Genomic DNA, 14,320 nt, shown 5'->3' with positions numbered 1-14,320 from the left:
AACTATACCCAGCCGGCATTTCAACGTTGAATTTCCTTTCGATTTTGCAAATTGGATCAACGTTGAAATCACGACGTGGATTCACCGTTGAAATCGCGACGCTGTTTCACCGTCTTACCTGCATTACGGGTGAATTAGGGTCGTGCTGCAGACCTGGGATGAAAGCTGAATGAGGTGTTGATTTTGAAAAGTTAATCAGCGTTGATAACACAACGTTGTTTCCCCGTCGTACCTTGCACCGTGTATAAATACACCTAGATCCTAGTTGGCATTTAGATCAACATGGTACATGCAAGGCTAAAAATCTAATGACTGGCAGCAATGGCTTTACAAACAACTTCAATAAACTACCACATGGTCAAAATTGTCAAACAGCAGTTTAATTTTGGAAACATACTGTATAAAACAGATGAAAATAACCCCACACTTTATTATGCAGTATGCATGGAGGTAATGCCAAAAACAGGTAGTAGAACAATCCAAATACAATAATATTTAAAGGTTTTTGTGAAATAATTTGGCACATAAATGCATATTTTTTGCAGCACTTACAAGACAAACCCTTGTACCTTTAGGACTGAAACCAGTGGATCTTTTATTTTGGTGGAAACCTACAGTTTCTGACAAAAACATGTTTTAGTAATGTGTCTCATTACAAGAGTTGTGTACATTTGTGCAGTGAAAATGTGTTACACAGTTCGAGAAGGGAACCTTCCACCAGTTGATTTCTAATGGGAACCCCCCCGGACTGTGCCGTCTTTACCGTGGGGAATGCAGAATGAGATTTCTACTGCAGGGCACTCTAAAATGTTAGAACCAGCAGCCTCGTGTATATAGTGTGGTCGTGCTTCGGGTGATCCTTGAAAGTGTCCCAGCGCTAGGTCCATTCTGACGCCGTCCCCTCCACTCTCTCCCACTTGTGCACTTTCTGTACCGTCCTGTATAAACATTTACATTTAATCATTTAACAGACGATTTTATCCAAAGCGACTTACAAATGAGAACAACAGAAGCAGTCAGGTGTACAAGCGAACAACAACAGTATACAAGTGCCATGACAAGTCTCAGTTAGTCTAGTGCAGAACGCAAAGCCAGGTTTTTTTTTATTTTTTATATATAAAAGACAAGAAAAGAAGGAAAAGTGCTAGCATTAGTAGGTTAAGTTCTGGTGAAAAAGATGTTGGTCTTTCAAAAGGGGCCTAAAACCATCTTTTCAGCCTAAATTAAATAGTTATTATGAGTTATGGTTTGTATATTATTATTGTATTTTCATTTAAACCATAACATGCACAAAGTAAATACAGGTAGGTCTCACATAATTAGAATATTATGGAAGTTTGTCAATTTCAATAATTCAAATGTAAAACATGAATCTCATACATTATATAGATTTATTAGACACTGTGTGAAATATTTCTATTAGGTGTGTTAATTTTGATTACTACAGCTATATCTAAATAAAACTAAAAATCAGTATCTCACAAAATTAGAATATCACAACCAATAAAAAACAAATATTTTAATACAGAAATTAGGAAATCTCCCTGAACTCTGTCAACACCACTCGCTGTCAGCAGTCTGCCTTCATCCAGAAACAGCTCAGATAACGTGACAGCAGTGTATAAAACTGTTACAGGCACCGACATAATATTTCGATCTTCATCATATTTCCTTCAGAAATATAAAAATAGTTTGCAACTTTATATTTTGGAAACTATGATAAATGTTTTCATGATTCTTTGAACTAGAATTTCAAAAGAACAGCATTTATTTGAAACAGAAATAATTTGTAACATTACACGTTAAGTTCACGATTTTGATCACTTTTCCTTACTGGAAAAAAAATCTGACTAACCAACACATTTTTGAAATATATTGCAATATAAACACTGTCAGCGTGATCAACAAAGTATCCTCTTAATTTAGCAGTCGGAGACGGAACAACTTTCTGCTCTTATGTTTACTCCGTGCACTGTCAAGGTCTTCATCATATCTGTCGTGGTACCAGTCTTTGGAGTAATTATTTTACTGCAAATACTGCATCGCGCGCTGTTGGGATCGAGCCTGGAGAACTGTAGCCACACCTTAGATAGACTTTTCCACATCTTTAGTGTGTGTGTGTGTGTGTGTGTGTGTGTGTTTGTGTGTGTGTGTGTGTTTGTGTGTGTGTGTGTGTGTGTGTGTGTGTTTGTGTGTGTGCCCCTCATAGGAGTATGTTTTAGGTGTGTCGTTGAGCATTTCTTACGTATTTGTTTAAGCATTGTGACATTGACGAGTTAACTCTTTAGGTATCGGAATCTGATACTAAACAAGAAGTCATTTTTTCGATAGTATTGAGGCAATTCGGTCGGTAACGTTACCTAAAAAGTATCGAACTCGGTACCCAGCCCTAGCTAATATTATTTCAAATTCCCACACTCACTTACCTCTTATAACGAAATTTGCAACCACTCGCGAGACCTTCTTCTTTAACACCGTATCCACTAACCCGTCAACCAAATATTGCCTAACGGCATCGTAAAGGGCAAACTTCTCATTTCTTCCGCTGAACTCCATTTTCTTTCGCTGTGAGGGAATTGAATTCTCGCGGTACAAATTTGCGCATGCGTGGAACGGATCGTGCAGCGTCGTAAATCATCACAAAACAGAATTATCATTTGCGCATGTGCGTTTTCTAAAGAGTCTACTACGCATGCGTAGAACGGATCGTGCAGGTAGACAGCCTACTCACTCCGTGCTCATATCACAGATTTGAGTTAGGCTAACAGAATCAAAGTGAACTTGTATGATGGCAGGACAATGCAATAGTTACAATAACAGTCAGGTTGGACATGGTATTTGGTGTTGAAAAAATAAAAAATACTTCAAATGTTGCGTTTCCAGATGAGATAGCATGTCCATTGAGTGAGGTCTGTACTCCATCACTAAAACGAGTTTCCGTTTAAGGACCACGGAAGATAAGTGTCATTGACTTGCGTTAGAGTTATCCGTGATCTCAGCACAGACTCCCCTGCTAACAACATTACGTAACTGTTACGTAACTGCAACGTAATCTGGTGACCAAAGTTTCGTCGTGGTGACGTACCGGAAAAGTGAAAGGTGCGTATACGTCGCCACAACATAACTTTGTGACGTTGCCAGTAAATAACTGCGACGTCATGGCAACGTCGCGGATCGGTGATCGTGTGGTGATCGTGTGGTGATCGTGTGCTGGTAATAAATTGGTCATTTTTTTTTTATAATTATTCTATGGGCGGACATGCAGTACTTGAACCTAATTTATGTCCTCATATGCCCAAAATAAATTAAAGGCTGTTTCAGCAGCTGTGAATGATGAATCAACTCGAAATTAATTCAGTTAATTTATTAACAAGCAAATATGAACAGTAATACACCCAGATTATTAATAAAAACAGGAAATACAGCGAAATATGAATGAAAGCATTCAGCCCATACAGAAGCACATAGATTGAGATATATTAATAATAAATACATTTCCATATATTTAAATATCTATACCCTTCTGTAAGCATCCAGGGTCAAAACATCATGCACAAACATGCAAGTCTTAGTAAGCACTCAGCACATTGCATTTAAATATTATCATTAACAATGCACACATTCATCAACTAATCACAAGCTCCCATAATAATATGTCAGCTAATCACACCCTTAACCAAACCACTACAAATAATTCATTAAAAATATTATGCAATGGCTTATGAACAGATGTATTATAGCAAATCAAGTTTAATGAATCTCACACCTATCATACAGCATTATGGCCAGTTCACACTGCCACAAAAATATATCTATATATATATATATATATATATATATATATATATATATATATATATATATATATATATATATATATATTTAAGCAATTAACATTAAATTCTAAAATCTTTATTCTTACTTTCTCTATTCTTGCAATATTCAAGTGTTCTTGTCCCTGAGTAATATCTGCATCCGCCAAAGTCTGAAGAGAACACAATATGCTAGTAGACAGCAATCCTCGTGAGACAGAGGTCTGGTGTGGAGGGTGGATCTGGAACTGACTTCTCTTGATTATATGTTTTCAAAAACTGCCCTGAAATACAATTCAAACATTAACAATGATTGTTATAAATGTAATGTAAGGCTCTTACATTCATAATGCTCGTTTTGGAAATATAGTTAATATCCGTAATATGCAGCATGCACGATACAAGGAAGTGGTCAGTAACAACACTTTGAGGTATGATATCTATATCAGTAAGGCTACCTTTAAGAAAAAATAAAATGAATAAATTATGTTGTGTTATGCATTCAAATAGTTAGACATGCTAAAATACAGAATTTGTTAACAATAATGTTGTTTTTTTTTTTTTTTTTACTTTTAATAAATCGATGTGAAAATGTATGTACTACGAAAAAGGAGTAGAGAAGAATAAAATATTTATTTTATCATTGAGGATTTCTTTAAAAAAAAAAAAAAAACTTGTCTCCCTCTCATGAACCCAGTCTCGTGTCTCGTCTCGTCTTGTGGGATAAGTATCTCGTCACACCCCTAGTAGCCAGAGCAAGAGATACATTAGATTTCTTTTGCATGTCTGACAGTCTAACATTAAGCTGAAGTATTGAGAATGAGTTAAACCTGTATCCTGTTTTCTGGGTAACATTGAGAATATTACTATATATTGTTGCAACACCCCCGCCACGACCAGTCTGACGGGGCTCATGCTCATAACAGTAGTTTGGTGGAGTTTAGACTAATGCTAAATCAAAAAAGCCTGTCAAAATTAAGACTGGAACAAACACAATCTTTATTGATTTGACAGCACAAGTACTTCTATTTGAGCGTGTAGAACAAAAGTCACCATAGCAGTTATTTGAGAATTGGCTTACTAGTCATATGGAGTGAAGTGTCCTTGAGATGTTGTCCAACAGGAGATCTAAAAAGCCTAGGACGCTCCCAGAAAAGATCCCAATTATTAACAAAAAGCAGTTTCTGTTCTTTACACCATGACAATAACCATTCGTTTAAAGCAAAAAGTCTGCTGAACCTTTCATGTCCTCATCTATATGTGGGAAGTGGTCCTGACACGATGATCATCATGCAGGCGATATGCTGCGCACCGTCTTGATCAGGCTCCTGGAGTCACTCTTCAGCGTCTCTGTCTGCCGCAGCATTGTGTCGTTAACCCCAGCGTGAAGCACGTCCGCTCCGATGCTCCCCTCACCCTTCAGGATCACGGGAATCTGTGCAGAAATATCAAGAACATGAGCACCAGGGAAACAGTGAGTGTGGACTTTACCTTCAGCTAAATATCACGAACGTGCTGGACGATGGAGTCTCCGATGATCACAGCGTTGTGTTCTGTCTCGCGAAGTGGAAGCAAACCGGGTTCTGGTGGAGATCCTGAAGACCGGAGGCGGCGGATGGAGAGAGGTCGTCGCCCAGGGCCTGGTTCATGTCTTACACTGGGTGAAGGACATCTGGGAAGATTGCATTCTGGGTACACCGGGCCTTTGCAGAGAACCACACAGAGTAGAGGTGGTGGGAGGGTTAGCTGTATACTTACCCTGGACTTATGAGCATCAACCCCTGAATATTTCCAGCACAGCCCTCCACTCGCTTAGCTGGGCCTGCTTCTCCACAATATCATGGATCTGTTTCTTCACGGCCTCAAGCTCCATCTCTTTAACCTGGCATACACATAACATACTAATATGCTTTTAATATCCAAATCCGTTAAAGGATTTTTAGGCTGCATTAATTAGGTAAACCAGAACCAGAAACACTTCACATAGCACCTTATGTACTTGCTACATCATTAGAAGAATGGCATCTACGCTAATATTTGTCTGTTTCTCTCTTGTTCCGAGGTCACCGTAGCCACCAGATCCAGTCTGTATCCAGATCAGAGGGTCACTGCAGTCACCCGGATCCAGTACGTATCAAGACCAGATGGTGGATCAGCACCTAGAAAGGACCTCTACTGCCCTGAAAGACAGCGGAGACCAGGACAACTAGAGCCCCAGATACAGATCCCCTGTAAAGACCTTGTCTCAGAGGACCACCAGGACAAAACCACAGGAAACAGATGATTCTTCTGCACAATCTGACTTTGCTGCAGCCTGGAATTGAACTACTGGTTTTCGTCTGGTCAGAGGAGAACTGGCCCCCCAACTGAGCCTGGTTTCTCCCAAGGTTTTTTTCTCCATTCTGTCACCGATGGAGTTTCGGTTCCTTGCCGCTGTCGCCTTTGGCTTGCTTAGTTGGGGTCACTTCATCTACAGCGATATCATTGACTTGATTGCAAATAAATGCACAGACACTATTTAAACTGAACAGAGATGACATCACTGAATTCAATGATGAACTGCCTTTAACTATCATTTTGCATTATTGAGACACTGTTTTCCAAATGAATGTTGTTCAGTGCTTTGACGCGATGTATTTTGTTTAAAGCACTATATAAATAAAGGTGATTGATTGATTGATTGATTGATTATCTCTAGCATCCTGTTGTCGATTATCACCACATTAACTCCTTGGTGAAAGTGAAACATCAAATCGGCTGACATCCAAACTAAATAATACGTGTCTATGTATTTAACAACCAGTCTGATCCCTCTGAGAATAGGTTTCAATGACATTATTTATTTTAATACAGAAACACAATACATCAATTATTCAATACATATAAAACAAAATGCTCTGATTTGCATGCAAGGAATTTCTTTGAAGAATAATATTTTATGTTAAATAAACAACTATCATTTACAGCCTCTTGGAGACAGCAGAGTAAACTGCAGTATCTCCTCCAAAAAATATGTTTTACTTTGGTTTGGCCACATAGGCATACACTTTAACATTTATTTTAAAATATTTATGAATTATATATGAAGTTTCAGTGGTCAGAAAACATACCAAGCTTGCAAGAATCTTAAACTGTGTAAAAACGAAAGCTGGAGGTTCTTGGGGTAGTGGACTCAAACTCTTTAAGGGCTGCAAAGGTCTCCCATCATATGGTATGAGGATATTGTTGACAAACAGGGCTGGGCTACTTTTACTTGTGGCAGTGTGTGTGACAAACATCTCGGTGAATAAATTACACGCACACACACACACAGTGCACACAGAGTTCAGAAAAATCAAACTGAATGAAAACAAGCAACATAACCAGTACCACCCATTTGCTCAAAAGTAAGGTTTGAAAGGACAAGGCTCTGTTGGGGACTTTTGTTTTCTATCTCTTTAAGAAGAAGATTGTTCTCCCAATTCCTCAGCATGAATGAGGATGTAACTGGAATCGCTTTTCATCCTTACATTGATGATAATCAAAACCTATGACATGACAGTGTGTTCACATCATACCAGCTCACACACTCACTCTTCTGCTCTGATAACTATCATCCTGAGTCTCGCCTCTCATCAGATTGAGAATATTACAGTCTCTTTACAGCACTTGAACAGTTTGTCAGAATAAAATTGAAAGAGAGATATATGAGACAGATCTTGCTAAATTCAGAAAAGATATAAAAGCAAACAAAAAACTCTTGTTGTCAGCTGTTTGTTTTCATTGATGAATACCATTTGAAAGGCAAGTTTATGAAAAAGTGACTGTATGTCACAAATGAGGGTATGTATAACTGAAAGCTCTGTATTCTTGTTGTTTTGTACAGTACATACATTATTATAAACATGATGACAACAGGAATGTGTGGGAGACATAATTCAGAAAACTTCATATTGTAAAGAGACAGAATGTACAGAGATACTGTAACTGATAACTGTCTGAGTGTGTAATACTATTATTTATAGTTTGATAATCTTAGAGGGAGTTCAGATTGACTGAATCTCAAAGGAAGCTGTTATTTGTTTCTCACTGAACACGAGTCATTCCTCCCATCAGACTGAGTACATAACAGAGTCTCTTCACAGCACTCCTTCAGTCTGTCAGGATGAAGAAGAGAGAGAGGAACTATGAGGAAGATCTTTCTCCACTGAGCCCAGATACAGAAACATGAAATAAAATAAAATAAACACCTTCAGTGCAGGTATAGACTATCTACAGTATAGCTGTGTGAGTTGATAATAAGCTAAATCTGAAAGTGATTTCATGGAAAATCCAGGTTTTCAGTTTTCTGTCTTTTGGTTTCTCTGCAGCTCAATGAGGATGTTACTGGAAACTCTGCGATCTTGTCCTGCTCTTTCAGTAAAAAAAAAACAAAAAACAAGACAAACCATGAAAATGTATTAAGACTCAATGATGGCAGGAATATATAAAACATCATTAAGAGAAATGATACAATTGAGGACCAAAAGTACAACATTTCCCAGAGGAGTTTACGAAAGGAAGCTTCACTTTCACACTCATGTAAGTTACTGATTCAATTTGATCATCATTTTGTTTATTCCTTTTCATTTCACTAATATGAAAACATAAGCAGTGTTGAGACAGTTACTTTGGAAATGTAATAGGTTAGAAATACAAGTTCTTTATTTAAAATGTAAAAAATAGCATAACCATTTCAATTTTTTTATTAAAGTAATATAGCTGATTGTATTTCATATTTGTTTTAATAACTTTCTAAATAATGTTTTCAACTGTTAATCTTTTCAAACATGTAAATCCGGCAAGGTTAACCTTACAATAGCTCTCAACACTGATTAGACGTTTGTCTCTTTCGAAAACTTTAAGAGTTTTTCATTTTAAAGCACAGCCACCACAAAATCAGAAATACTTTGAGATTATTCTGAAGTTAAATACAGATTTAAAACCATAACGAGAAATAGTTTAGTAGTGATACTGTTTTTGAAATTAAATCATTGCATAGTTATGTCATGAAACACTGGCATCTAACCTTAATCTTAAAAAGAAGTATATAGACTACATAAACCCAAAAAGGAAATAAAACAATTGTTTAAAAAGCATGTGTCCTGTTCTGTATCTCATATGTTAGAGCAGTCACTGCAATTTATCAAAGAAATCAATTCATCTGTATGTGGGGGAGTGTGAAAATAAATAAATTCAGATGTAACCCCTTTGTAATTGTTAACATTTTCATAAGTAACTGTAATTACACATTTGGTTCTCAGTAACTGTAACTGATTACAATTATATTTATTTTATAATTAAATTACATAGTTTAGTAACTTAACTATTCACTCCCCAACATATATACAAATATATTGATGCTTTAGCTACCTGCTGATAATATCTATCCATCTAAGATCTAATGGAGCCAGAGATTGAATATGTGGGTCAGAAGAGAGAAAACTGTCATCAGCTGTTGTATTAGAAATCCTCACACAGCAGCATTAACTGTTTTCTGAAGTTTAACTCCTAAGTAATATAACATAAAAGTATAGTGCATAAAATAAATGTACATAAGAAATAAAAATAATATAAACGATTTGCTATATAAACAATACTAATAACTGTGGAAACACATTCTGAAGTCTATGAAAAGGATCCATAATTTTACAGTTAAACTGCTACAATATTTTGTAGTCTGATAAATGAAGATGAGAGACAAAACGAATCTCCTGAAGAACTGAAGTCGAGACATGACAGAGATACGATTGGAGACACAGTGACGGACAGCAGAGACTTGTTCAGTATTACTGATGATGAAGACTGAGTCAAAGATCAAGAGTTGGCTACATGCGATGAAAAGCTTGTGAAAGTCACCTTCTGTCGTAGATGTCTGGAATATACTGAAGTAAATCTGAATACGTTTAACACATTTCTGGTGTGCGTTTCTTATCGTTAACACGGTGTTGACGTCACTTCCGTCTGATGTCATTACGTAGCACACGTGACATACTGATGCGGAAGCATGTTCGATACTTTGTTATCTGAAAAATAAAATAGTATTTAATCTTAATTTAAGATATATTTGAATGCAATATATTAAAATAAAACATATCAATAATAGTAGGGCACCATGATGATCAGGTATGTTCAATGAGTTCAGAATGCTATGTGGACAAACACGTTTTATTTTTTTATTTTTTTTTTTTGGGGTGGGGGGGGGTTGTTGCTGATGCGTTATTGAAACTAGAATTAAAAGAGAAACTTTTTAGTTTAGATTAGAAACTTTAGCACCATTAACACAATAAACATAAATTGGTTGATTAATGATTATCTGGTTTATCTAGAGTGGGAATAATTAACAACATTATTAGTAATTAGTAATTTTCAATTAGCATTAGCAGTTAGCATTGTCTCTGGAGTGTTATCTTTGTATTATCTCATCGTGTTTGCGTTATTTGTAAATAAAACCCAGTCGAGTCTCAGTATTTAACAGGATCTTGTTTCTGTCTGTTCCTACAGCTTCATCTGTGTATTCACATATATATTTGCAGTGCTGATAAATAAAGGTAAGCTTCTGAACAACACACTTACAGGAGCAGAAGGTGATTTCTGATAAACACTGCCTCAAACCCTAGTGAAAAATAAATAATACTTAATTATATTTAAAATATATTTATTTAATGATAAGTATATTAGATATATTAAATATATATTAGTGCTGTCAATCGATTAAAAAGACAACAACTAATTAATCACAAATTTGTTCCATGACTGTTTCACACAAACACAAAATGTATCCACTATTTTGATTTTAAATGCAAACTAGTGTTGTCACGATACCAAAATTATTGTTTTTATACCGATACCTAGTCAAGAATTGTGATTTTGATACTTTTTCAATACTTTTCCTGAAAAGGGAAAATATACTCTCAAATTTCATTGCTGTGCTTTATTTTAAAACCAGGACAACATTCTAATCATATAACACACTAATAAATGAACATATGAACAGCAGATATATTACACATTTGAACAAAATATGAAATATCAAAATATCAAAAATAAAATAGAGCAATGATATTCAAGGTAAAGAAAGAATAAATTTAGCAGCATTATCTCAGCTATCATAATAAACATAAGAGTAATACATTTATCTTGATTCTGAACTTTGAATAAAAATATGAACAACAATTATATTAAACAATGTTTCTGAACTTAGAAGATTAAATGTCAAAAGATAAATATCAATTTAAGCAATGGCATTCAAGTAAAAAAAAAAAAAAAAGCAAATAAATTTAGCAGCAATATCTCAGATATTGTAACTTATTCTGTCAGTTGTACAACCTTCTCTTTCAGAGGAGAAAACTCAGCCAGTGAGCTTTATTGCGCTCTTTTTCGTGGATCGGTGGCCACAGTATCACTTGTGCTCGCACATGCAGTCTAGTGATGCATGGGTCAGGTTTTTTTTCCAACCCGCGGGTCCCGCTTTTATGAAATTATTTGACCCGCCCCAACCCGCAAATAAAGTAACATTTCTTTACCCACCCCGACCCGCTCATCGGGGACATCACGGAAGTTTTTTTTGTTTTTGTTTTTTTCAATGTAGTAAGTCTTTGCAATATATTAAATGCAATATATTAATTACATTAGTTACTTGCTTTTTATGAAAAGTAATCAGTTACATTATTTTTTTGTGTCACTTTCACGTTACTAAGAATCCCATATGTGGGACCGTACCGCTCAAAGGGTTAAGATGAACATCTAAAATGCTGCTGATAGTAAAATTAGAGATATACGAGAATCTCATCTAAGTCTCCTGGGCTTGGGAAGGGCAACCATTGAGCAAAATGTTTATTTATTTATTTTTCCTCTGTGTAGCCAGTCAGTATGACAAAAAAAAAAAAAAAATCATAATAGAGAGCTAGCAAATATCCACAAAATTTTGTGAAGCTTTTTGTTTATCAGTAGTGTTTCTCAGGATCACTTACTGCACCTTTAAAAGATAAAATCTATGCCACAGGCTTTTTGTCCTGACCATTTCTGTTATTTCAGTCTCTCTGCAGGTCACAGTAGAGGGTTTTGTTGGTGGTTCTGTTGTCCTGCCGTGTTCTTCAGCTGAACATGTTCTTAAACTTCAAGACACTGATGTGCACTGGAGACACAATAGCAGCAAGATTGTGTATGATCTAGTTAAGGGTGAAGATTCACTAGAAGAACAGGACCCACGATACAAGAACAGAACCAAAACTTTCCCTGAAGAGTGTGTAAGAGGAAACTTCTCCATCAGTCTCTCTGATCTCACTCACGCTGATGCAGGAAAATACAACTGTCTCATCACACCCTCATCTAAACACGAGACTGTAGAGCTGATCATCAACGGTGTGTGAAACTATCTGTAGTCCATGATGTTTTAATCTAAAGATGTTTAAAATCTAAATAGACTAAATGATTGTTCCTCTATTAGGTCACTAGTGATGTTTCAGTCTGAAAACTGCTGTGTATAAATGATACGGATCTGTTGTCTTCATCACAGTGCAGTAATCTTGTCTTCTCTCCTACAACAGAAGAAGGAAACACAAGAATTGAAGAAGAAACCAGACCAGACAGTGGAGAGAAATCATGGCTTTGGATCCTGGTTGTCCCTCTATTAACTGAACTGGTTATACTAATCATTGCAATTATCTTTAGAAAAAAGATCCCAAGCTGCCGTATGTCAGTTGAACACTGCATGGGTTCAGACACTCTTGAGGATGTGAACCCTGACGCACGTTACAAATCAGTAACTGCTGATGATTGTGATGAAGCAGCTAAAGCAGGTGAATGACACAGATGTGCAGCTATTTTACTTCATGAGCTTTCACCTTTAAGAATGAGTCAGAGATTCATTATTTTTCTGTGTGTGTTTCATATCTGTAAATTAAGTCAATAAGGTCAGGGGATCACCATATGCAGATAGTGTCATACTAACCTGAAGCCACAACAAATTAACCTTGAATCGAAAATAATTTTCTAACAAAACCACCACCCATAGTAAAACACAAATATATATTGTTTGGCTATTTCTAGAAATATGGTTAGTTTGTGGGAAAGTTGTGAAATTTGGCAGACTGATAAAGGAATGTCTGTTCTGTCACCATAGCAGATTTACAGTCTCTAAACCAATCCCTCTAGCGCCACAAACTGTCCAAAGTTGCCTTCATGTTTTTGTTAATAAAGTTTGAAGCGTTTGGTCGTCTGATTCCTTTGCTCATGCCGATTCGATATGACTATATGATGTCATTTTTCGTCATAAAAAAATTCTCCCATTTTGAATTTTCCTTCTTTTTGTTCATCTGATTTTCACCAAAATTGGCACAGATCCTCTTCAGACCATGCTGGCAAAAAGTTAGGAATTCAAGTTCATTCATCCAACCCTTCTCGAATACCACATTAATGAATTATATTTTGTCAAACTGTTTAAAGTTGAGATGAGCAATTCTGTGTCTGTTAAGTGTGTTTCTTGAAGGAAGCAAACGTCAGCCCCCAATTTTATTAGATGATTAATTACTCTGAGTCTTTTGATTTGGGTACAGAAGCCGCGTACATTCCATGTTATCAATTTAAGTGGTTGCATGTGTGTATGTCAGGTAAATCAGAGTTGTGGGCTAGCACGTATATATGGGTTAAGAGACATACGAAGTGATAAAGAGAAAGAGAGAGTGTTGAGCGGGAGAGAGGGATAAAGGGGTTCGGTTGATGTAATATGGCGTGAGTGTTTTTTATCATCAGTATTGGGTGAATGTGTGTCATATCTCGCACAGTGTTAATTTTTGTTGACGAAGACTATGACTAAAAATATTCGTCAACTAACCTTTTTCACGGACGAAAACTAAATAAAAACTAAATAAAAAGTCAGATATGATGACGAAAAACATGACGAAATGTAACTGACACTTTAGTCAACAAATAAAAATGAGACGAAAATATATGGGAGGGACGAATGGAGAAGAGATCCAATCAGAGCGAATCTTTGAGGGTAGGTTGATCTATGCAGAAGCAGCCGAGCCATTTTAAAAAGCGTAAGTGTATCGCTGATTATTTTTGTACCTAGTTATGTGTAATTCTATGTTTTAATATGAGCATTTATTAAAACAGAAATGTGTATTTTAAGAATACGTTTTATAACGTGCTCCGAGCATTCAACACATCAAGTTGGCTTCAGCCCCGCGATGCGGGAAAGTTGAACTGAGCAGCTGGTGACTCGCGCAACACTGAACCGAGCTCTCCTTCAGGACGTTTGGGTCCTCCTGCACCTGAACGAACAAATACAAATCGCATTTTAAATAAACATAAGAAAAAGAGCGAAAAGTGAAAGAGCTCAATTCAGCAGCGCGGTGTTCTGGTGTTCAGGGAGCAAGCAGAGACGCGTCTCAAAGTCTTCTTGCTTTTGTACCGACAACAAACACATACTAAATATGTCGAAATACCCGTCTTGGAAAGTGTGTTCGAAAAAGTCTGTAGTTATG

At 36.4% G+C, this 14,320-nt stretch overlaps 1 protein-coding gene across 1 annotated transcript; it reads left to right on the top strand.

The window, feature by feature from the left end:
• Positions 1 to 9,805: 9,805 nt before the first annotated feature.
• LOC113039977 (ICOS ligand-like) lies at positions 9,806 to 13,750 on the top strand. The gene is made up of 4 exons (XM_026198161.1): positions 9,806 to 9,956; positions 10,335 to 10,381; positions 11,868 to 12,194; positions 12,380 to 13,750. Exons 1-4 carry the CDS (start codon positions 9,946 to 9,948, stop codon positions 12,637 to 12,639), a joined length of 645 nt encoding a protein of 214 aa, XP_026053946.1. The 5' UTR covers positions 9,806 to 9,945; the 3' UTR covers positions 12,640 to 13,750.
• Positions 13,751 to 14,320: the final 570 nt, after the last annotated feature.

This window comes from Carassius auratus, chromosome 22 (genome assembly GCF_003368295.1).
Source record: "Carassius auratus strain Wakin chromosome 22, ASM336829v1, whole genome shotgun sequence".
NCBI lineage: Eukaryota > Metazoa > Chordata > Actinopteri > Cypriniformes > Cyprinidae > Carassius > Carassius auratus.
This window is presented reverse-complemented; position numbering and strand designations above follow the sequence as displayed.

Excerpts from the sequence above, each read along its gene's own strand:
- LOC113039977 (XM_026198161.1), top strand. Across the intron at positions 10,382-11,867 it reads TGCAGTGCTGATAAATAAAG|TCTCTCTGCAGGTCACAGTA; the intron begins GTAAGCTTCTGA and ends CTGTTATTTCAG. Across the intron at positions 12,195-12,379 it reads TGTAGAGCTGATCATCAACG|AAGAAGGAAACACAAGAATT; the intron begins GTGTGTGAAACT and ends CTCCTACAACAG.